The following is a 23,519-nucleotide window of genomic DNA, read 5'->3' on the forward strand; positions in this document are numbered from 1 at the left end:
TTAGTCCATCTGCACATGACCTTCTCCGGCCTTGACCCTCCACATGCACGTTTTGAGCTTTTACATCGTTCTCTGCACTTAGAGCTGCTGCTGTCCAGAGCCTCATTAGAAAACGACAAGTTCCTAACATCTGGTGAAGAGGAACCTCCACAAGAGAAGCCGAAAACGTGGCCTCTCCTCCAAAGGGGTGGAAAAGCAGCCACTGTCCTGGGGCAGGTCGTGGTGCTGGCCCGTGCCATTTTAAAGACACCCGCATTCCAGTGGTTGTTGCTCTGCCTGTGAAAGTACCTCCACCCTCTAAATGCCAGGAGCTCTGGGTGCTGTCTCTGCTCCTGGCCCACGTGAACCACACTGAAATGAAGCCGTCCTCTGAGTAAGGGGGGGCGCGGAGGTGTCCCTCAGTATCCAGGGAGGGGCCTGGCCCTTCTCCCTTCTCTCACATACAATAAGCCGAGACCCTGCAAGATTTCTTCATTCCAGGAGGAACGCGAGAGTCTGTGTCTCCTTGACACGAGCACAGGAGGGGAAAGAACCAGACCGTGACTCGCAGGCTGGAACAGAAACAGGATTTTAACATCAAATTCAAAACTAGCACTAACTACTAACACGAAAGAAATACGGCCCCTTCCCAAGTGGTAAACAGGCGCTGGGGTGGAGCTGCCAGGCCTGTGGGGTGGGGTCGTCCCCTCCCTCTTGGGCTCCAGGGCTCCCAGGAAAAGGCTTAGAATGTTCTTCTCCCCATCAGCATGGGAGGAGCCGGCCTGGGGCCCCGCGTGTTTCCCAGCCGCGTCCCCGCCGCTGAAGAGCAGGCTGCACTCGAGCTGTTGGAAGGACCGGGATCTGCCACTGTTGCTGGGTTCTGCGTCAGGGGTCTGGTGACTGAAGAGAAGACACTGATGATTGGGGGGGTCACACCAGTATCCCAGCCCAACACCTCAGCCCCACTGCATTCTGCTCCAAACCTTGTCCTGAGTGTTCAGTCAACACTACCCCATTGTCCCTGACATGGGAGCTGGCATTTCGCTTCACCCATTTCACAGAAGAGGAAGCTGAGTCCCACAAAGGTCAAGGGAATTGTCCCTCACAGGCCTGGTCAGCAGTGGAGCTGGGATCCCCGTGCCGGCTGTCCATCTCCCTAGGCCCGTGCTTAGCCCGAAGCTTTCCGGAGCCCCTGGCTTCAGTCCCTGCCTGTCTGGACACTCACCGAGCCCTGAGCTGAGAGACGCGCGGTTCTTCTTGGGCAGGAAAAACCGGCGCATCTTGCCGGCCCTCTCCTGTGGGGGCTCCAGGTGGCAGGACAGGCTGTAGCTAAAGGACAGAGGGGACTTTTCAGCTACCGGGAGCCACACCTCAGGTGACCCTCCCAGAGACGGCCAGCAGTTGGAGTCCCAGGGCCCCACGGGTGACCATGCGACAAGCCCCGGGACTGACCCGGAAGCCACGGGCACGGGCTCCCTGGAGCTGGCCATCAGAGAGAGTCCGCCTTGCCCTCACCAACTCCTGCCCCGCCTCACCTCTCATCCTCGCTGAGGGGCTCCATGGCCTCGAACCAGGCCCCAAATCGCTCCTCAGCCTCAATGTGGTAAAGATGGACTGCCTCCTGGAGCAGGAAGATCTGCTCAGTGACTTTGAATTCCTGGGAGAAAGGACATGATGCAGACGGGGCCTGGGTGGGGGACCGTGCTGGGGACTCAGACAGGTGAGAAGAGGGTCAAGGAGCTGGTCTGGGGTCTTGGCCCACATGGGAACCCTCCTTCCCTCCAATTCCGTGCAGGACTTGCTCGTTCTCACAGTTGGCTTGAAATAGCTCCTCCTGCAGGAAGGTGTCCTTGGTGCCAGCCCCTTCCCCCACGCACCAATGGGACGGCTTTCCCAGCTCTGGGTGCCGAACTCTCCCAAGGAAAGCAAGGCCCAAGGCATCGGGCCAGAGAAGGTCTTCCCCGGAGGAGTCTCTGATTGCCACAGCCCCACCCTCCGCACGGGGAGGCCACAGCTGCTCACCTCACTCCTTTTCTCAAAATTGATCTCATTTCCCTGGAAGGCAGAGAGCCAAAGCCCATGAGCAACAGCCCCCTTAGCCCATAGCTAGCCCCCGTCTCCACCCTTTCTCAGGTTGCACTACCAGCAGGGTCGACCAGGGAGCAGGCGCTACCAGAAACGGGAATGGGTCCCGGGCAAGACTCTGAGCTCCAGAGCAAGGAGGCCACGGGGCTATGGCTCAGGGACATTCTAAGACAGCCCTCTCTGACAGACAGACAGACTGAGGCCTCAGGCAGGAAGGGATGCTCAGCCACTCGTGTGCTTCCTGCCTTGGAGGGGCCTGGCTTCACTCCCTGCAGGGGCGGGGCCTGAGGGAGAGGCTGAGTCCAGCTCAGACACACCCTCCAGCAGCTCCGCAGTCAGGCAGCCTGGACTGGCGGCTCACCTGGATCCTATATTCACTCATCACTAAGATGGCCATGACACCCAGCTCCCGGGGTGGCTGTGAGGCCCTCACGAGAGGACTCTGCCAAGGGTTGTGAGCTCAGGCCTCAGTGCAAGTCTCTCCTCCCAAATCTCCGAATCCTGATCCCCAGCTCCACCTCCAGGCTCACTCACCTCCAGGTAATCCTCCATGTTGGTGTCCAGCAGCAGTAGGTAATTGAGGAATGTGCCAAGGAAGGGGATGAGCCCCTGTGCCAGCGGGGTGGAGACGGTGATGAGATCCCGCTCTCAGGAGCCGTCAAAGACCTCTCCTCCACTCCTCACCCCAGCCTCCTGCCCAGCCCAAGCTACCCACCTAGGCGGCCTCCCCCCAATTTCCTCCTCTTCTCTCCTCCAGGAACCCCAAACTCCTCCAGGCACCTCCCAGCAGCCGGCTCTGGCAAAACCCAGGGTACGTGGTCCCCGCCCCTCCCTGTCCCAAATCCGTTGTGCGCCCATCCGTTCCAGGCCTCCTCCTGGTCACTTCCAATGCAGGCATTTCAGGTCTGTGGCACCAGGAGCAGGGCTGGAGGAGAAAGGCTCCCTCTCTGCTGGTAGAGACCTCCGGCTAGGAAGGGGAGTCCCCTCTCCTGCGACTCCTGGGCCCCTCCTCCACAGGCACCCTTACCTTCTGGGCACCTGTGGGGCCCGTCTCCAGGCTGGTCAACATAGAGGTCGCCTCCTGCCAGGGTGTTGACAGGGCCAGTGAGCCGACGCTCCCCTCCAAGTGTCCTCCCAGACCCCTCCCAGATCGGGGACCCTGGACATGTGGCCCCAGTCACCTGGTGCCCCTGCGGCTCCCGCCTCCAGGGTGCTCTGATTCCAGAGCCATCCCAGCTCCAACACTCACTCCTGTGTGACCTTGGGCCCGCCCAGGCCTCCCTGAACCTGTTACCTCGTCTGGAAGGTTTGACGAACTCTGTCTGCCTCCCACAGTCTCCTGAGGCCCAAGCGTCATCTGACCGTCATCACTGCTCTCCGCTCAAGCCTGCCTCTGGAGCCAGGTCCAAGCTCCCCACATTCCTCCCCACCCTTGAGCCTCGGCACCCACTGTGAGGCCTGCACCACGGCTCATCTCCCTCTGGCTCCCAGATGAGGAGACCAAGGCCCACACAGGGGCAGGGACTTGCTCAGGGGGCCCCAGAGGAGAGGCTGCTCCCCCTCCCAGCCACAGGCCCCTGTCTCCTCTGCCTTCACACCACCCTCTGCCCAGCCGCTGACCACAGTGCTGTCCTCGGGACTCTCAGGCTGTGTTCGGGCCCCCAGCTGGGCCGAGCCACGGATGGAGGGAGATGAGGTGTCTCAGGAGGCCTGGTCAAGAGGCTTCTGCCAGCCCCAACGCCCAGGAGTCTCTGATCCCAGGCCGAGGCCAAGGCCTTGCTAAAGCCCTCAGCTCCCTAGGATCCCCTCAGGGAGTTCCCCTGCACAGAATTCTTTCTTCATGCGCTCAGGATGGGGACCCCGAATGCCACGTCTGACTAGCAGGGGAGGGGGCGACCAGGGCACTGCGGGGTGGCATTTCCTTTCTGTTTTACGAGGAAACTTCTGACGTCTGGGCGGGAAGGATCCCTGAAGAAGCCATCAGTTCCCTGGGCACTTGCCCTTGCCCTCCGGGGCACATGTCATCGCCAACAAGGACCTGGGTGAGCATCCCACTGGGACTGTCTGCAGCGCCCACTTTAGGGGCCAGAGTGGGGAGTCACCGAGGGGACACAGATCTGTCCCAGGTCCAGTGTCCGTCCCAAGGCTGGGAAGCCCCTGAGTGCCTCCGGCCCGTGGGATCCGGCAGTGCCCATCCCTCAGGCAGGCAGGGTGCCCTTCTTGCGAGGCACAGTGAAGACAGAAGGAGCAGTGGGGCCCTGGCTTCCTGAGCACAGACTGGGCTGACTTCGGAAGAAAGGAAGCCCGCCCACTCGCTCCAGCCAGTGGCCAGGAGGAAGATGCAGGGCAGCTGATGGAGCAGCATGGAAGCCAGACACCGGCACCTTCTGCCAGGTCCTCAGCCTCCTGGAACAGTCCAGCCCGCACCATTCTATCCCATGCCCCTGGCCTCCTGTCCCAAACTGCCCCCACCTGCCCATGGAGCTAGCACATCCCTCTTCCTGTCCATCTTTTCCTGACCAACTTCACGTGACAGGAGAACCAAAGCTCATCCTGCCGGGTCCCCTCCCCTCTCGCTCCCCCTCCTTCCAGATGTGCAGCCTCCGTCTTACCTTCACCAGCTGCCTCCTGCTCACCCACTGGTCTTTGATGAACCTCTTCAACTTTCGAGAGCTCTTCCTGAGGGGAGAGGAAAGGAGGAAAGAAAACCCGGGGCGGTTGAAGGCGAAATGCCTTTGGCTGAGAACCCGGAAGGTTCAAAGGGCCTGGGGCCTGGACGAGGGTTTTCCCCGGGTTCTTCGGAGCTCTGAGGTCACCGTGGGACTCGGGTGGAGGCTCTCCTGCGGTCACCTGGGGCCTCCATTCCCACTCCGACTGAGCACATTGTTTCTAACAGCGTTGGTTGCCGATGAGGGCTCCGTTGCTGCGAAGTACACCCTTGGAAATCTCCAGTGTGGCTCAATCCAGGATGTGACAAGGGGGGAGCCACTGCCTAGGGTCTCAGAGAGTCTCAGAGACCCGAGCAAGGAGGCCAGTCCCCATCCCTAGGGTCCGCTGCCTCCCAGATGGTCCTAGCTGAATGAGGGGTCCATGGCAGTCGCACGGGGGATGTCTGGTCCGCCCTGGTGGTGCTTGGATGGAGCACGGCCTACCCACCTGGCAACTCGTCCCCATGTCTTTTGCAGACGGCTGATGGAGGGGCTCTGCAGAGCAGACACGATGGCACGCAGGGACGCATAATTTCCAAGGACTCGGCACTCCTGAGGAAGGGAAGGGAATGAGCTGCGACGGCGGGCTGGAGCCCTGCTTCCTCTGGCTTGTGTCCCCTCGTGGGCTTCTGCTGTCCTGGATGAGGCAGATGCCCAGGGAAGCGAGGGAGGGCACACCTGGGAGCTGATGAGTAACGCTCGCGGGCAGGAAGATTTTAGCTCAACCCAGGGCGGGAAGGGAGCTTCCCACCACTGGGACCAGCACTCAAGGTCAGCAGGCCCTTGGCAGCAAGGGGCCTAGGACTTTGCCGAGGCCCAGACCACCGACTTCAAGGCTGAAAGCTGCGAGAGGAGAAGGGGCAGTCCCCCTGACTCCAGGGAGGGGCTCCCTGGGCCCTGCCACTACTGACCTTGGCCACCTGAATCCACAGCTCGACGACTCTGGCCCTGTCCTGGGCCGTCATGCTGAGGTCCCCAAGGCACGTCGTGATGACGCAGCCGGACACGTGAAGAAACTGGTTGATAGTGGCCCGAACCGTGGGAGCCAGGTACTCCTTGCTCCCATTGGGCCGCTGGCACCACACAAAACCCAGGCAGTGGCGGGGCTCCACCTTCTTGAACAGCTCCTGGGGAGGATGGGGACTGTCACCTGACCCTGCCACACCCGAGCTCAGAGTCTGCAGGCCCCCGCAGCCCCAGGCAGGAGGCACTGGTCAGCTGCAGCTCAGGAACCTGAGGAGGTGGCCTGAAGCTTCTGGGAGTCTCTGGGTTTTGTCTGTGTCCGCTGAGGCCGCCCAGCGCAGGATGACCGAGGACCCAATAGGGGCGGGGAAGAGAAGTCCCATTGGCTCGCAGCCCAGTCTTGCTTCCCCCAAGCACCAGAACACGGCTCACACCTGCCCATCTCAAGGGGCATCTTCCACCCGTTCTCATCACCCCCTGGTCCCACTCCCCTTTCAGCTGCACGTTCCCCCCGAGGCAGCAACAACCATGGGCTTTGTTTGCCTGTCTTCCATGTAGGTAAGGACGCACTAGGTGTCTAATAAGTACGGAGGCTGTTGAGGCCTCCTGGGCCGATGGGTGAGTGACCCAGGACTTGGCAGCACTCCAGTGAGCTTCCCTCCCCCACCAGAGGGCTATTCTCTGCCCCGCTTCCTCTCTGTTCGACCTCATCCATCCGCACAGCCACTCTGCCCAGCAGGTGCCCGCCCTTGGTGTGCTCTCTACTGTCCATGTGGGGACAGCAAGGACTTGGGGGCCAGAAGGTGGCCCAGGTCACCCGGTGGGTAAGTGGGGGAGCTGTGACTTGCACCCACATCGTTGGATTGCGGCTGAGGGAACAGGAGGTCTGGGGCAGCTGATGGCCCACCAAGGCGGGCCCCACCTAGCCCAAGAGCCCCGCTGCTCACCGCATCCATCCGGGTCAGCTGCTCGGCCACCAGCTTCGGAGGGAAGTCCAGCAGCTTAGGCCTCTCCTCTCTCAGCTCGGCGCTCACTTCTGCGGTGACTTCGGCAGCTGGAGGCAGAGATCGTCCAAAAGTCAATGGCGCATCTTGCTCCAGCTCAGAAGCTGGCACTGGGGCTGAAGCTGATGGCGCTCGCTCCGGCCCTGGAGAGGCCGATGGAGGTGAGGCTGCTGGTGGTGAGGCCGCCTCCAGCTCCGGCGCGGACGGTGGAACTACAGCTGGAGCTGCCTCTGGCCCCGGAGCTGGCCCTTGCTCTGGCTCTAGAGCCGGCAGGAGCTCTGGAACTGGCGCTGCAGCGGGAGAAAGAGAAAGTTTCACCTACGTACCCGACTTTACAAGACAGGAGAGACTCCGCTGTCTTGAAGGGAACCCCAGCCCGTGAACCCCACCGCAGACAGTCTTCCCAGACTGCTGTGCCCTCACCTTCCAGCTCTGCCCTCCTGGGCCCCAGATGTTGCAGCTGGACCTGGGGAAGGTAGGCAGGGCCTCCCAGGTGCGACCCAGGCCAGATGACACGCAGAGAGGCCAGCCGCATCCTGAAAGAGGGAAAGGGCGTGGGCTCCCAGAAATCCTGCATTGGGTCCAGCCAGGTTCCCACCATAGAAGACGCGGTACTGGGCGGAAGCAGTTGGGCCACAGAGCCAGAGGCCTGGCCGTCGCTTCCACACTGTCCTCCCAAGGCACCCTGCTTTGGGTCTGGGCCCTGTGCCTGCCCCTTTCCACCAGGGGGGAGTCCCACCCCGGCGCTGACTCCTGTGTGGCCATCCTGGCAGTGGCAGGCCTGCTCATCCAGCAGGTGGAACACGGGGTTTGTGTGAGTCTCTTCTTCCCACTGCCACTCTTCTCGCAAAGAGGCTGGACACAGTCCAGCCCAGCCCTCCACGCCCTTGTGCAAGTGGACTGAGGACTGAGGCCGATGTGTGAGCGGCTCGCTAACACCCCTTCTCTTCTGGGCCTGCTGGTGGTGGTCAGAAGGGGTGGATACGGAGAAGGGGAAGCGGAGGGAGACGGGACTGTGGTGGGGATGGGTCGCCAGGGAACAGCTCAAGCCAGCCTCCCCTCTGGTTCCCAGGGGCTCTGGGACCCCACCCACAGCTCTCTTTCACTCCTATCCCCTTGCAGTAGAAGCCATCAGACCTCAGCCCTCCCAGAGGAATCAAAAGATGAGTGAGATCAGAGTTGTGCCGGGCCCGCCCCAGCCACAGTCCTCTGTCCTCTTGTTCTCCCCCAGCCCTGTTCTGTGGAGACAGGAGGCCCTCGTCTGGCACTCAAAGAACACTCAGGTCTTTAGTTGGCGCTGGGGTCCATCATGCATGAGAACGTGGGAAGAGGCCTCCAGTCGTAAAGGAGCATAGGAGGGCATCCCCTGGGACAGGCGGGGGGCAGGATCTGTGGATGATATGGTGTGTGACTATCTGAGTCTCAGGCTGCTGCGGGGGTCCAGGGGCTGTGTCTGCTTCATTCACTGCGTTGTGCCAAGTGTCTCTAAAGCTCCCGCATGTCACAGGTGCTTAATATACAGTGTTCTCGAATGAACTCCAACCAGAAGCATCCCCGGTAGCTGAGTGGGCCTGGGGCCCCTCTGCGGCCCCGGAGACCCCTCCTTGGCTACTCCAAGGACCCGCCCCACGACCAGCTGGATGGAATCCCACACTCCCTGCCAGAGTGCTTTCCGTGTGCCTTTGCAAACTCAGAAAGGCCCCATCCCAGCGATGGGGGAGCAGACTGCTCTTCATCGGGGAGAGGGAAAGAATAACCAGGAACAACCACGGCACGTCTCTCAGCCCCTTCTGTAGAGCCAGGCCCCAGGGAAGCACCTGCCGTGGCTCATCCCATTCGTGCCCACCAGAACCCGATGAAGTTTATCCTCTCCCACTCCACTTTGCAGAGGAGCAATCGAAGCTCAGAGAGATGGAGGGCCGTTTCCAAGACACACAGCTGGCAGTGGGCAGAGTCACCACTGTGCTGAGGAGGGGCTGGGCACTCACGTAGCAAGTAGGTGGTCCAGGACCCCGTGGGAGGTGAGGACAGCCGCGCAGTCAAACACGATGGTGGTGACGTTGGCCATGTTTCGAGGCGCCAAGGCTGGTCCTATGGACGGCGGCAGCCTCTCCAGCAGGCCTGCCTGGAGGGCCCGCATCCTGCAGGCCTCATTCCGCTGCCCGAGTGACTCTCCGCGCTGGGTGAGATGAGGAAGGACACAGAGTCACCAGCACCAGCGTGAACCTCCAGGAAGTCAAGGTCTGGAGGTCCCCCAGGAACTGTGAGCCCCTCAGGGATGTGTGCAGAGGAGGGACAGGATTGCCCACAGCCAACCGGTTTCCAGGCTTGAAAAGTCCAATTTGAGTTTGGGCGGGGGGAGGATTATACGATGAGTTCCTCAGGACACTTGGCTGGCTTGGCAAGGACAGACCGCCCCGCACCAAAGCGTGCATTAAGAGCACTGACCAGCGAATCCAACACAAACATCCCCATTCTAGAGATGAGAGGACGGAAGCTTCGGGCTGCCAAGTGGCTGCTCAGGGTCCTGTGGGTCGGAACTGAGAACCGCCCTAAGCCAGGGCTGCAGGACTCCCCCGCTCCCCCACCTGAGGCTTCATGTGCTCCTGACATGAAGGGAAATGTCTGGTGGGAACCTCAGCCCTCCCCAGTCGGGAGACAGTGCACGGGCAGACAGACGCTGTGAGGATCTGGCTGACTACAAGAAAGGACGCTGGTTTTTCTTTCTTTTACACGAAAGGGAGGTTTGAGACCCTCGTTACAGAGGTTTCAGATTCAGAAAATGGCAGATTTCAAAGATGCCCCTGGCCGAGTGTGAAGCGCAAACATCAGTGTTTTGTCTACTCCGCCTAGGGTTAGGAAAGAGCGACTTCCCACCCTCCTAGGTAGCTGGTGAGGAGGCGTGGAAGTCCAGATTCCTTTGGGACTGGGCCCTTGGGACACTCCAGTGGGAAAGCCCTGGGCGGGTCCAGGGGAGGGCTCCAGATTTGACTCTGGATTGTGGACACACCCCGGTGATCTCAGGGCCCCGGGTGTCACTCACTCTCCCCTCAGTCCAGCCCCGGGCAAGGTCGGTGGTCTGCTGCACTTGCCCCCTGTCCAGGGAGATGGAGCCGTAGGACCCATGCGCCAGCTCCTGGACCATCTCCTGGGTGGAGCTCTGCAAAGACAGCGTCCGGTGGCCGCGGCGGCAGGTAGCAGGGGCCTGCCTGCACTTGCCCACAGGGGGAAAACTCTCCCGCACACCGAGCACAGACAGAGGGGCATCCGCATAGACCTCCAGACAGGGAGCGAATGAGATGACACCTCACGGGCTTGGGATTCACCTACGGGTAGGGCGGCTTGGCTCCCAGCACTCACCTTCCATCCTGCCAGCCACCACCTGGGATATGAACACGACATACCGCCAGGCTTCCAAGCCCTAACCGTCTGCTCCCGTCCAGGGTAGCTCCACGCTCATCCCTGCCTTCCGTCACTCCATGCCCGCCAACACACACACACAATAAGGGTCAAGGGGTGTGGGGCTGCCCGCATGGGAGGGTGGGATCACACTTGTGGCCTGACCCGGAGTGGCCCGCCCTGGGCTGCCTTGTGTTACCTGAGGGTTCCTTCTTCCGAATGGCCTGAGGTCTTGGAGGTGCGGTCTCAGCCAGTGTCGACAGCGCTGGAGAAGACTGTCATTGTTGGCTCTCTGTGCGCCAGAGCCTCGCAAAGAGGGGATACATGAACACATCCTCCTGTGTCGAGTGTCTCTGGTCAAATGGGCTATGTGTACAAAATGGCTGCCTGGTGACCAGAGTTCTAAGCTCTGTTGGGGTCGGTCGCCAAGGAAGTGAGGTCATGTCTCCAAGGTTCCAGGATGGGGGGCCCTTCCCTCCATCAGACCCACCCAAAGCCCCCTCGGGGCTGTTGACCGCTCACCCTCCTTGCCCGTGTCATCTCCCGAGCTGTACAGAAAGTTCCATCACAGCCCTCCCCACAGCTCCTTGGGATCGGAACCAGCGCCCCAGCTTTGAAGAGAGAGCGCCCAGTTCGGATCTCCTTTTTCCTAGCAGTTCTGTGTCCTGGAAAAGCCACTGTGCCTCTCAGGGCCTCCCCAGTCTCCCAACCTGCACGATGGGATGGCGCTAGAAACACATTCCCAGGGACGTCTTCGGGTGGACATGTGATAACGCCTCCCATATCTGGGAGGTGGTGCCGCCTGGGTCTGGTCCCCGAACTTAGAGGTGGAAGAATTACAAGAAGGGGTGGATGCAGTCGGGAATACCTCTCCAAACAGGCCTGGATTCCAGCCGTGTGATTTGGGAAAAGTCACTGCCCCTTGGGGGCTCCTTGTCAGGTCTCTGCACCTTCAAGGGTTGGAAGTTCGAGGAAATTCAGATATTGTCATTCACTAGCATTCAACCTTTCCCAGTCTCCTGTTGGCCTTAGAACCAGACCCAAGCGCCTCATTGTCGGCCTATGTGGTGGGCAGCCTCCACCAAGGCTCCCAGCGCTCCCTCCCTCCTGCTGTGCACATCCTTGTGGAACCACTACATCCTGAGTAACTGGTTTCTGAGCAATAGAATACAGCCCAGCTGATGGAATGTCACATCCAAGTTTTAATTACAAAAACTCTGTCACTTCCCTCTTGCTTGCTTTCCTGAGTTCCCTCCCTTTATCTCCCCCTCTGTTTCCATCTCTTGCGCTCTCTCTCTGTCACATTTCTGGAAATGAGATAGCAAGTGGCGATGATTTCAGTTGCCCTATGTAGAGGCCAAGGGAGGCGAGATCTGAGGGAGCGCCCAGCCAACAGTCACATGGAGACTCAGACTCTCAGTCCCAATGACTCCTGACACCACCCGTGTGAGTGACTTGGGAGCAAATCCTCCCCTAGTCTAGCCTCAGTTGAGACTGAAGGTCCTGCTTCACGGAGACCTGGAGGCAGAGGCTCCCAGCTAAGCCGTGCCCAATGCCTAGACCACGGAAACCGGGAGAAGTTCAATATTCGTACTTCAGAGGTGCAACTTTTGGGAGCAGTGTTGTGAGAGAGAAACCCAAATGAACGCAGACTACCGGGTTCCCCGGTCTGGCCCCATTAACCGCCGCCCCTGCCGCAGCTCCTGTTGCTTCTCAGGCTCCCTCCAGCCGCCTGGGCAGCTTTCTGACCTCCTCTGCTCACGCTCACTTCTGCCCCAGAGTCTCAGCACCAACAGCGCCTTTCCCCCGACTCCCTGTTCCCGGACCTACGCAGGCGTGGCTCAGTCTTGTCCTTCTGGTCACAGCCTAGGTCACTTCAGTGAGGCCTTTCAGAATCTCCCAGGCACAGTCTCTGCCACCACACATCTCACATCTGGAAGCGTCTTCAATTGTTTCCTCCTTCTTGCTCCCATTTGGATAAAGTGAGCCCAGGACGAGGGGCTGTCTGCTTCGGCTGAAGGAGACGTAATTCCTTCTGGTTACCCCGGGCACACGGCTGTCTCCTCCAGGCTGAGTTTTTCCCACCACCAGTCCGTCGGGAAGGCGCACTAGCCTTCCCTCTCTCCCGTGGGGCAGGTGTCCCAGGAACACGGTGAGCCGTCCTCTCTCCCTGTCATGCAGCACCAGCCCCTCACCCCACGGCCAGAGAACTAGCACCCGGTCTGAGACTCCACCACATCCTGAATTCAGTTACTGCTGAGACCCTCCCATCCATTTGGGGATTCCCTGGTACCTCCTGAGGGCGTCTTTCCCTGAGACCCCACTCCCAGCCTGCCCTTGCTTATTCCAGTAACAATGGCCTTTCCTCAGAGCCCCCCCAGTCTGGAGAAGAAAGGTGTTGAAAGGTTCTCCGTGTTAATTTTCAGGGCCGGGGGAAATTGGTAGAAGTAATTTGGGTGTTTCTGTGCAATAGTTCCCAGGAAGAAGATTCAGCCCTAAAAAGAAATGAACTTCTGACACATGGTACAACGTGGATGAACCTTGCAAACCTTACGCTCAGTGAAATAAACGCAACCCAGAAAGACACCTATGATACGGTTCCCCTTACATGACGTGCCGAGCACAGGCAAATTCATCGAGATGGAAGGAAGAATAGAAGTTCACAGGGGCTGGAGCTGAGGGTCATGGGGAGGCAGTGTTTAATGGGGACAGAGTTTCTGTTTGAGATGATGAAAAGAAGTCTTGGAAATGAACACGGTGATGGTTGCGCAGTATTGTGAATGCATTTGATGCCACTGAATTGTCCACGGAAAAATGGTTCAAATGGCCAAGTCTAGGTTATGCATACTTTGCCACAATCAAAAGGCACTTAAAAATGCAGCGGGGGGTCAAGATGCAGGTTCTGGGGCCCTCAAGTCAGCATATGGGCCAGGTAGGTGTCCAGGGTCTGAGATCTTGGACCCTGGTGAGGCTCTGGAGTGGTCCTGATTGATGCTAGTTTACAAGTTCAAAGTAACAGGATTGGAGCAATTTCACCGATTGGGGGATAAGAAAGGAAACAACTGCATTCAGTCCCATCCAACGTGGAAGAGACCTTTTTCTTAATGGGAAGCAAATGTCAGTCCTTCAAGGAAGTCACTTCTCAACGTCTCTACCCCTCCCCAACCCCACCCGCTACTCCCAGAAAGACGCCGCAGTGCAGAGCTCGGGTACCGTGGTTGTGGCCTCATCCGTGAGTCATGTTTGGGGTCAGATCCCCTGTTTTCCTTCCCCAGCCGTGTGACCCTGGGCATGTCACTCAACATGACTGAACCTCCATTTCTTCAACCATAAAATGGGGAGAATCATCCTGGTAGGGAAATTATGAAGGTCACAAGACTTTCTCAGAGGAGGTAGCACATGGCAGAGGCATTATGCTGAGAGCCGCGCCCCACAGGTCACACGTTTTCTGATTCTGTTGATACGACCTTCTCAAAACAACAGCATTATAAAGATGGAGAACAGATGAGTGAAGGCCAGGGGCTGGCCGGGCAGATGTGACTATGAAAGAGCAGCACGAGGGAGGGCTTGTGGGGATGGGACAGTTCTGTGTGTGGATTGCAGTGGTGGTGGCGCAAATCTGCATGTGTCATAAAATGGCATTGAACCGCGCGCGCGCGCATACACGCACACGCGCACACACACACACACCGCCCAGTGAGCTCATGTCAAACTAGCGACATCAGAAGTCTGCGGTCTGTGGGTTTAACACTGTCAATTCATGTCCTGGTCGTGACACTGTACTAGAGTCCCGCAAGATGTTAACCCCCGGCGGAAGCTGGTGGAAGGGTCCAAGGCACTCTGTACTATTTTTGTTGCAACTTCATGTGCTTTCATATTTATTCAAAGGGAAAAGTTAACAGTGAAAGACACAACAGGACACAGCCTGGCACGTAGTAAGTGGCAAACAACACGGTTCTCGGTGACAATTCTTTGCGATTGTAATTGCACGTTCATTTCCAGTCTCTCTCCATACACAGTGACCTTGGTGAGGGACGGACACACCTCACTAACGTCGTCTGCCCTCTGCCCAGCACAGAGCACGCGCCCACTCAATATTTGTCCACTAAATCCCCCGTGGTCCCTGCGCCAGGTGTTCTTACGTCCACGTTCACGGACCCTCCACGACAACCTTAGGCAGTGTTATTCTTCGTGCTGGGCAGGTGAGGAAACTGAGGCACAGAGAGGGAAAGTAAATTGTTCCAGGTCAACACACTGGACCGACGAGGAGGTGCCATGCCCTGCTCTGGAGGAGAGCAGAGGCTGTCCATGGCAGCTCCAGGGTCCCTCACGGCGGCTCCTCTCTGCGACTGCCAGGTCCTAACTTTGAGGCCAAATTGCTTGACTTCCTAGAGGGAGCTGGAGAGAGAAGTGACCTACCTGTGGCGCTGGGGGGGGGGGGGTCGGTGGCACCAGTGGGTTCTGTGGGAGGAGCATGGAGGTCACAGCAGCTGAGGAGAAATGGTCTGGAGTGAGACCGGGGACTCCGAGGGGGGGCATGGAGGCCACCGCGTGCATCTTTCCTATCCAGCCTGAGCCACTGATTGCGGGTCCTCTGGCTTCTTCTCCCGTGGGTGCCCTGGGATGAGGAGATCAGTCGCTCTCCCTAAGGGGCCTGCAGCACACGGTCATCAGAGCCCTGAGGACTCACCGCGGGGAGTGAGGGCTGAGGTCCGATGTGTAACCTGCTGTGAGAAAAGGAGACAGAATTGGCATGCAAGAGGGGCACGAATGTCCAAAATACAGCCCGAGGACCAGCAGCCCCACCCACAACTGACACTTCCAGTCTACACGGTTCCACATTAGGATTTAGGAGCAACTATCTCTTATTCCTAAAAGGCTGACAAATCAAAGATCCAGTCCCTGTTTTCATGAGTTTGCAATTTATGTGTGAGATCAATGCGCTAACCTTGCTCGAACATGGGTTTGCAAATTGTGCTCTTCAGGTTCCAGAGGTATTTAGAGGTGCTGGCAGGGAGAGAGAGGAATAGCCAGACTCTTGAATGCCCATTGGCTTCAGAGGGATACTCTCTTTCATCTGACTGGAGAAAGGCTTCTGTGCCTCAGGCAAGGGGACGAATCACAGCCCCAGAGTGCAGAGCTGCAAAGGGAAGAGAAGGATTCACAAAGTGCAGGGCCTTGGGGTCCCTGAGCCTTGAGGGAGGTTGCTCAGCTGGAAGACTAGACACACAGGATGGCTCCTGAGGAACACTGGAGAGTGCACATCCTCCTGGGGCCCGTCCTTAGCTTCAGTATGGGGTTACCAAATAGATGCTCCCCAACGACGTAGAGGCTGTCGCTGTCCAGGATGAAGGAGCCCAGCTGAGTGCCCCCACAGGTCTCATGTCTCAGCTTCCGTGACAGCCCCTCTTTTTCCAGCTTAAGGCCCACAGTGTCAGGATGGTGAGTGAGGACAGTATCATCTCCGCCGGCTGTTGCAGTTTTCTCAGGCCTGGAGCTGGAGGGACACAGGCATGGGGAGGTGGGGACTCCAGGCAGGGGCGCTGAAACGCCTCCCTGAGGGAGGGGACAGAGACAGCAGGAAGACTGACGGGCAGCTTGGAACAGCCTTGGTGCTGGGGGAGGGTTGTAAGTGAATAGGACAGCCAAGGTCCCTGAACACAGAGGACGTAGCACCTCCAAATGTTGGTGTCGGTGCTCAACTCTGAAAGGACGTTCATGATACGGCAACGCACACCCTAACAACAAAGCATGCGGCAGCGAGCGGAGGAGGACTCTGGGCACAGGACCAGGTGAAGCAAGGCAACATCAAGTTGCTTAAATTGCAGCTCTGCCACTCACTTTCTGCATGCCTCTGGGTAAGTCTCCCAACCCCTCTGGCTCCTTTTCTTCATCTGTCCAGTGAGGTAAGAGTTCAGACCTCACAGCACTTAGCACTAGTAACCGTTCGATGAAAAGCGGCCATTTTCCTTAGGTATTAATAGGGCCCGCATTCTTGGTGTCAATGGACCTGGCAGGGAGAGAGACTGAGCCTTTTGAAGGCAACACTTAGGGCAAGCAGCCGTCCTGGGATGGAGGCGGCGATTGGGCTGTGTGGGATCTCAGAGCCAGAAACATCTCAGGGCCAGTGGAAAGGGAAGACACGCTGCATCACGGCTGCAGGACAATGGCGAGGACCTTTGGAGCTGGGTCGTTTCATCCTCAGACAAACGGGTTCACGACTGGGAGGTTCACACGAGGGCTGAGGCCACCCAAGTGCTCCTGCGGGGGTTCCCACGTTGAAACAATAGATAATGCTTCTAAAAGATTGATCAACATGCTCTTGTCCTGAGAAGAGTGGGGAGAGGCTCAGTAGCTGTGCACTGTTTCCTCATGAGATGCCTCTGTCCTTCGTAGTCCTTTTGGGGTTGCTTAACACTTGTCGTTTCAGCAGGTGCCCTTGCCCTGGAGGGAAGAGATAGCAGGGCTGCTGAGCGTTGGGCTAGAGTTTCAGTCTAGGGGGCCGGCCCCGTGGCCAAGTGGCTGAGTTTATGTGGTTTGCTTTAGTGGCCCAGGGTTTCACCCGTTTGGATCCTGGGTGCGGACCTGGCACCACTCATCAGGCCACGCTGAGGCCGTGTCTCACATAGTGCAACTAGAAGGATCTGCAACTAGAATAGACAGCTATGTACTGGGAGGCACTGGGGAGAAGAAGAAGAGGAGGAAAGAAAACAACGTTTAGCAAAAGAATTTCAGTCTTGTCTCTCCTGTGTGTGAGGACCTCCACATTCCCAATCTTTGTTCCTCATAGCTGTCTCATTTCATCTTTTCTCTCGGTTTCTTTCTGTCGTTAACCACTTCAGACACTTGTCTGTTCTACTAATGTCCTAACCTCTATCAGGCCTTTATCCTGCCTCTTCCTGCAGAGCAGCTATGCCTGGCACCTCACTGCCGTTCAAATCTCAGCTCAACCATCAGCTGCTCTGAAAGACCTTGCCAGACCACCTTCTATGAAGTAGCACTTCTGAATACACACCTGGCCCTCAGGTTTTCTCTTCCCATATCACCCTGAGTATTTCTTTCATGGAATTTACTATCATTTGCTGTATTCAGTCTTTATGCATTTGTCACCTTGGCGCCGAGTACCTAGTTGACACTCGCTTTATGCTGCTTGCTGGAATGAATGCATGAATGTAGCAATGTCTGTACGTGTCCACATTTGTGGGTTCTATTTGAACAGACAGAAAATCTTTCTGGATCTTAGTCATGACTTTGACTCTAGCCCTGTCTCCTCATCTGGCCCCAATGTGGATCTGAGAGCCCCTGAGTTTCCAGGAACCTGATATAGAGGCTTGATTGATGCCGTGGAACCTGTCGTACCCCAGCTCTGAAGATTCATTTTTAAAATTGAGTCCATGGGGGCTGGCCCGGTGGCGTAGCAGTTAAGTGTGCACACTCTGCTTCAGCGGTCTGTGGTTCCGGTGAACTGGCCCACTCAGCTCCCAGGCGTGGACCTATGTACCACTTCTCAAGCCACGCTTTGGCAGGCATCCCACGTATAAAATAGAGGAAGATCAGCACAGATGTTAGCTCAGGGCAAATCTTCCTCAGCACACAAGGAGGATTGGCAGTGCATGTTAGCTCAGGGTTAATCTTCCTCAAAAAAAAGAAGAAAAAAGTCAAGTCTATGAGTCTTTTTCATGCTTGTGTCCTGACCCAGGCTGGGCCTCCCCATCCCTTAATCCTGCCATGTGAGTCTGGAGTCATGGGATATAAACTGGAGTCCTGAAATTTGAATTCCGCCTTCAGGAATTCTTTGTTTCGTGAGTCAAGACCCTGCACATTTTCTACATGCTGTAGACATGATGCACACTCTCCACTTCCTCACCGCTCCGTCCTGACCAGCTCAACCATTTGTGTAACATGCCTAGTTCCAGCAGAATGTTAAATATGTGACATGTGCTACAGACCAAGTTATGTCTGCGTGCCCCCAGAAGGATTCCTGAGCAGTAGAGCACAGTGGTCACATGGTTTTTGGGGGGTCTGACAGGCCTGTGTTCCGATCCTAGTTCCCTGCTTCAAGACTGTGTGTCCCTGACCAGTTGCTAAACATCTCTGTGCCTCGGCCACCTCATCGGTCAATCGGAAGGGCTCAGTTTGCTTTTCTGAAGAACCAATTTAGCCCACATTCTGCTGGATAGTGATTTGTTCTGAATGCTGCTGGGAAGTTCTCCTGCCGGGGCTGGCTCAGCTGATCTCAGCTGAGGCTCACTGATGTGCCTGCGGTCGGCCGCTGGCTGGCGGACCTCGGGTCTCCCGCACATTCTCTCATCCCCCAGTGGGCACCTTGGGCTCATTGAGCTGCTCCGAGTTCCAGGAGCAGCAAGAAATGGCAAGCCCTAGTGTACACGTGCTTCCCAAGCCTCTGCTTCCGTCACATTCACTAACATCCATTAGCCAAGGCCTGTCATGTGGCCGAGCCCAGATTCAAGAGATGGGGAAGTAGACTCTGCTTCTCACTGGGGAGAGGAATTTGTGTGAGGATGAAAATGAAAAGTGCTTAGCAAAGGTCCCGACATGTAGACAACAAGCGGTAAAGGACTCGCACCCTTTCTTACACCCAACTGTGAGAAGGACCCCAGCACGTGGGAACCCCCGCAGGAGCACTTGGGTGGCCTCAGCCCTCGTGTGAACCTCCCAGTCGTGAACCCGTTTGTCTGAGGATGAAACGACCCAGCTCCAAAGGTCCTCGCCATTGTCCTGCAGCCGTGATGCAGCGTGTCTTCCCTTTCCACTGGCCCTGAGATGTTTCTGGCTCTGAGATCCCACACAGCCCAATCGCCGCCTCCATCCCAGGACGGCTGCTTGCCCTAAGTGTTGCCTTCAAAAGGCTCAGTCTCTCTCCCTGCCAGGTCCATTGACACCAAGAATGCGGGCCCTATTAATACCTAAGGAAAATGGCCGCTTTTCATCGAACGGTTACTAGTGCTAAGTGCTGTGAGGTCTGAACTCTCACCTCACTGGACAGATGAAGAAAAGGAGCCAGAGGGGTTGGGAGACTTACCCAGAGGCATGCAGAAAGTGAGTGGCAGAGCTGCAATTTAAGCAACTTGATGTTGCCTTGCTTCACCTGGTCCTGTGCCCAGAGTCCTCCTCCGCTCGCTGCCGCATGCTTTGTTGTTAGGGTGTGCGTTGCCGTATCATGAACGTCCTTTCAGAGTTGAGCACCGACACCAACATTTGGAGGTGCTACGTCCTCTGTGTTCAGGGACCTTGGCTGTCCTATTCACTTACAACCCTCCCCCAGCACCAAGGCTGTTCCAAGCTGCCCGTCAGTCTTCCTGCTGTCTCTGTCCCCTCCCTCAGGGAGGCGTTTCAGCGCCCCTGCCTGGAGTCCCCACCTCCCCATGCCTGTGTCCCTCCAGCTCCAGGCCTGAGAAAACTGCAACAGCCGGCGGAGATGATACTGTCCTCACTCACCATCCTGACACTGTGGGCCTTAAGCTGGAAAAAGAGGGGCTGTCACGGAAGCTGAGACATGAGACCTGTGGGGGCACTCAGCTGGGCTCCTTCATCCTGGACAGCGACAGCCTCTACGTCGTTGGGGAGCATCTATTTGGTAACCCCATACTGAAGCTAAGGACGGGCCCCAGGAGGATGTGCACTCTCCAGTGTTCCTCAGGAGCCATCCTGTGTGTCTAGTCTTCCAGCTGAGCAACCTCCCTCAAGGCTCAGGGACCCCAAGGCCCTGCACTTTGTGAATCCTTCTCTTCCCTTTGCAGCTCTGCACTCTGGGGCTGTGATTCGTCCCCTTGCCTGAGGCACAGAAGCCTTTCTCCAGTCAGATGAAAGAGAGTATCCCTCTGAAGCCAATGGGCATTCAAGAGTCTGGCTATTCCTCTCTCTCCCTGCCAGCACCTCTAAATACCTCTGGAACCTGAAGAGCACAATTTGCAAACCCATGTTCGAGCAAGGTTAGCGCATTGATCTCACACATAAATTGCAAACTCATGAAAACAGGGACTGGATCTTTGATTTGTCAGCCTTTTAGGAATAAGAGATAGTTGCTCCTAAATCCTAATGTGGAACCGTGTAGACTGGAAGTGTCAGTTGTGGGTGGGGCTGCTGGTCCTCGGGCTGTATTTTGGACATTCGTGCCCCTCTTGCATGCCAATTCTGTCTCCTTTTCTCACAGCAGGTTACACATCGGACCTCAGCCCTCACTCCCCGCGGTGAGTCCTCAGGGCTCTGATGACCGTGTGCTGCAGGCCCCTTAGGGAGAGCGACTGATCTCCTCATCCCAGGGCACCCACGGGAGAAGAAGCCAGAGGACCCGCAATCAGTGGCTCAGGCTGGATAGGAAAGATGCACGCGGTGGCCTCCATGCCCCCCCTCGGAGTCCCCGGTCTCACTCCAGACCATTTCTCCTCAGCTGCTGTGACCTCCATGCTCCTCCCACAGAACCCACTGGTGCCACCGACCCCCCCCCCCCAGCGCCACAGGTAGGTCACTTCTCTCTCCAGCTCCCTCTAGGAAGTCAAGCAATTTGGCCTCAAAGTTAGGACCTGGCAGTCGCAGAGAGGAGCCGCCGTGAGGGACCCTGGAGCTGCCATGGACAGCCTCTGCTCTCCTCCAGAGCAGGGCATGGCACCTCCTCGTCGGTCCAGTGTGTTGACCTGGAACAATTTACTTTCCCTCTCTGTGCCTCAGTTTCCTCACCTGCCCAGCACGAAGAATAACACTGCCTAAGGTTGTCGTGGAGGGTCCGTGAACGTGGACGTAAGAACACCTGGCGCAGGGACCACGGGGGATTTAGTGGACAAATATTGAGTGGGCGCGTGCTCTGTGCTGGGCAGAGGGCAGACGACGTTAGTGAGGTGTGTCCGTCCCTCACCAAGGTCACTGTGTATGGAGAGAGACTGGAAATGAACGTGCAATTACAATCGCAAAGAATTGTCACCGAGAACCGTGTTGTTTGCCACTTACTACGTGCCAGGCTGTGTCCTGTTGTGTCTTTCACTGTTAACTTTTCCCTTTGAATAAATATGAAAGCACATGAAGTTGCAACAAAAATAGTACAGAGTGCCTTGGACCCTTCCACCAGCTTCCGCCGGGGGTTAACATCTTGCGGGACTCTAGTACAGTGTCACGACCAGGACATGAATTGACAGTGTTAAACCCACAGACCGCAGACTTCTGATGTCGCTAGTTTGACATGAGCTCACTGGGCGGTGTGTGTGTGTGTGCGCGTGTGCGTGTATGCGCGCGCGCGCGGTTCAATGCCATTTTATGACACATGCAGATTTGCGCCACCACCACTGCAATCCACACACAGAACTGTCCCATCCCCACAAGCCCTCCCTCGTGCTGCTCTTTCATAGTCACATCTGCCCGGCCAGCCCCTGGCCTTCACTCATCTGTTCTCCATCTTTATAATGCTGTTGTTTTGAGAAGGTCGTATCAACAGAATCAGAAAACGTGTGACCTGTGGGGCGCGGCTCTCAGCATAATGCCTCTGCCATGTGCTACCTCCTCTGAGAAAGTCTTGTGACCTTCATAATTTCCCTACCAGGATGATTCTCCCCATTTTATGGTTGAAGAAATGGAGGTTCAGTCATGTTGAGTGACATGCCCAGGGTCACACGGCTGGGGAAGGAAAACAGGGGATCTGACCCCAAACATGACTCACGGATGAGGCCACAACCACGGTACCCGAGCTCTGCACTGCGGCGTCTTTCTGGGAGTAGCGGGTGGGGTTGGGGAGGGGTAGAGACGTTGAGAAGTGACTTCCTTGAAGGACTGACATTTGCTTCCCATTAAGAAAAAGGTCTCTTCCACGTTGGATGGGACTGAATGCAGTTGTTTCCTTTCTTATCCCCCAATCGGTGAAATTGCTCCAATCCTGTTACTTTGAACTTGTAAACTAGCATCAATCAGGACCACTCCAGAGCCTCACCAGGGTCCAAGATCTCAGACCCTGGACACCTACCTGGCCCATATGCTGACTTGAGGGCCCCAGAACCTGCATCTTGACCCCCCGCTGCATTTTTAAGTGCCTTTTGATTGTGGCAAAGTATGCATAACCTAGACTTGGCCATTTGAACCATTTTTCCGTGGACAATTCAGTGGCATCAAATGCATTCACAATACTGCGCAACCATCACCGTGTTCATTTCCAAGACTTCTTTTCATCATCTCAAACAGAAACTCTGTCCCCATTAAACACTGCCTCCCCATGACCCTCAGCTCCAGCCCCTGTGAACTTCTATTCTTCCTTCCATCTCGATGAATTTGCCTGTGCTCGGCACGTCATGTAAGGGGAACCGTATCATAGGTGTCTTTCTGGGTTGCGTTTATTTCACTGAGCGTAAGGTTTGCAAGGTTCATCCACGTTGTACCATGTGTCAGAAGTTCATTTCTTTTTAGGGCTGAATCTTCTTCCTGGGAACTATTGCACAGAAACACCCAAATTACTTCTACCAATTTCCCCCGGCCCTGAAAATTAACACGGAGAACCTTTCAACACCTTTCTTCTCCAGACTGGGGGGGCTCTGAGGAAAGGCCATTGTTACTGGAATAAGCAAGGGCAGGCTGGGAGTGGGGTCTCAGGGAAAGACGCCCTCAGGAGGTACCAGGGAATCCCCAAATGGATGGGAGGGTCTCAGCAGTAACTGAATTCAGGATGTGGTGGAGTCTCAGACCGGGTGCTAGTTCTCTGGCCGTGGGGTGAGGGGCTGGTGCTGCATGACAGGGAGAGAGGACGGCTCACCGTGTTCCTGGGACACCTGCCCCACGGGAGAGAGGGAAGGCTAGTGCGCCTTCCCGACGGACTGGTGGTGGGAAAAACTCAGCCTGGAGGAGACAGCCGTGTGCCCGGGGTAACCAGAAGGAATTACGTCTCCTTCAGCCGAAGCAGACAGCCCCTCGTCCTGGGCTCACTTTATCCAAATGGGAGCAAGAAGGAGGAAACAATTGAAGACGCTTCCAGATGTGAGATGTGTGGTGGCAGAGACTGTGCCTGGGAGATTCTGAAAGGCCTCACTGAAGTGACCTAGGCTGTGACCAGAAGGACAAGACTGAGCCACGCCTGCGTAGGTCCGGGAACAGGGAGTCGGGGGAAAGGCGCTGTTGGTGCTGAGACTCTGGGGCAGAAGTGAGCGTGAGCAGAGGAGGTCAGAAAGCTGCCCAGGCGGCTGGAGGGAGCCTGAGAAGCAACAGGAGCTGCGGCAGGGGCGGCGGTTAATGGGGCCAGACCGGGGAACCCGGTAGTCTGCGTTCATTTGGGTTTCTCTCTCACAACACTGCTCCCAAAAGTTGCACCTCTGAAGTACGAATATTGAACTTCTCCCGGTTTCCGTGGTCTAGGCATTGGGCACGGCTTAGCTGGGAGCCTCTGCCTCCA

General features: G+C 56.9%; 1 protein-coding gene across 1 annotated transcript; it reads right to left on the reverse strand.

The window, feature by feature from the left end:
• Positions 1-552: 552 nt before the first annotated feature.
• Positions 553-10,536, reverse strand: LOC138915527 (ral guanine nucleotide dissociation stimulator-like). The gene is made up of 14 exons (XM_070222237.1): positions 10,338-10,536; positions 9,783-9,899; positions 8,728-8,918; positions 7,163-7,275; positions 6,683-7,029; positions 5,684-5,899; positions 5,221-5,324; positions 4,677-4,743; positions 3,092-3,145; positions 2,599-2,673; positions 2,002-2,034; positions 1,515-1,636; positions 1,205-1,308; positions 553-879 (listed from the first exon to the last, which is right to left on the reverse strand). The coding sequence occupies exons 1-14, from the start codon at positions 10,470-10,472 to the stop codon at positions 722-724; spliced, it is 1,836 nt and encodes a 611-aa protein (XP_070078338.1). The 5' UTR covers positions 10,473-10,536; the 3' UTR covers positions 553-721.
• Between the last annotated feature and the right edge of the window lie 12,983 nt (positions 10,537-23,519).

The sequence above is a fragment of the Equus caballus genome, chromosome 9, assembly GCF_041296265.1.
Source record: "Equus caballus isolate H_3958 breed thoroughbred chromosome 9, TB-T2T, whole genome shotgun sequence".
NCBI lineage: Eukaryota > Metazoa > Chordata > Mammalia > Perissodactyla > Equidae > Equus > Equus caballus.

Excerpts from the sequence above, each read along its gene's own strand:
- LOC138915527 (XM_070222237.1), bottom strand. The coding sequence starts at position 10,472 with ATGTGTTCATGTATCCCCTCTTTGCGAGGCTCTGGCGCACAGAGAGCC. Across the intron at positions 3,146-4,676 it reads GCAGGAGGCAGCTGGTGAAG|GAGGCGACCTCTATGTTGAC; the intron begins GTAAGACGGAGG and ends ACACCCTGGCAG. Across the intron at positions 2,674-3,091 it reads GCCCCACAGGTGCCCAGAAG|GGGCTCATCCCCTTCCTTGG; the intron begins GTAAGGGTGCCT and ends CCGCTGGCACAG.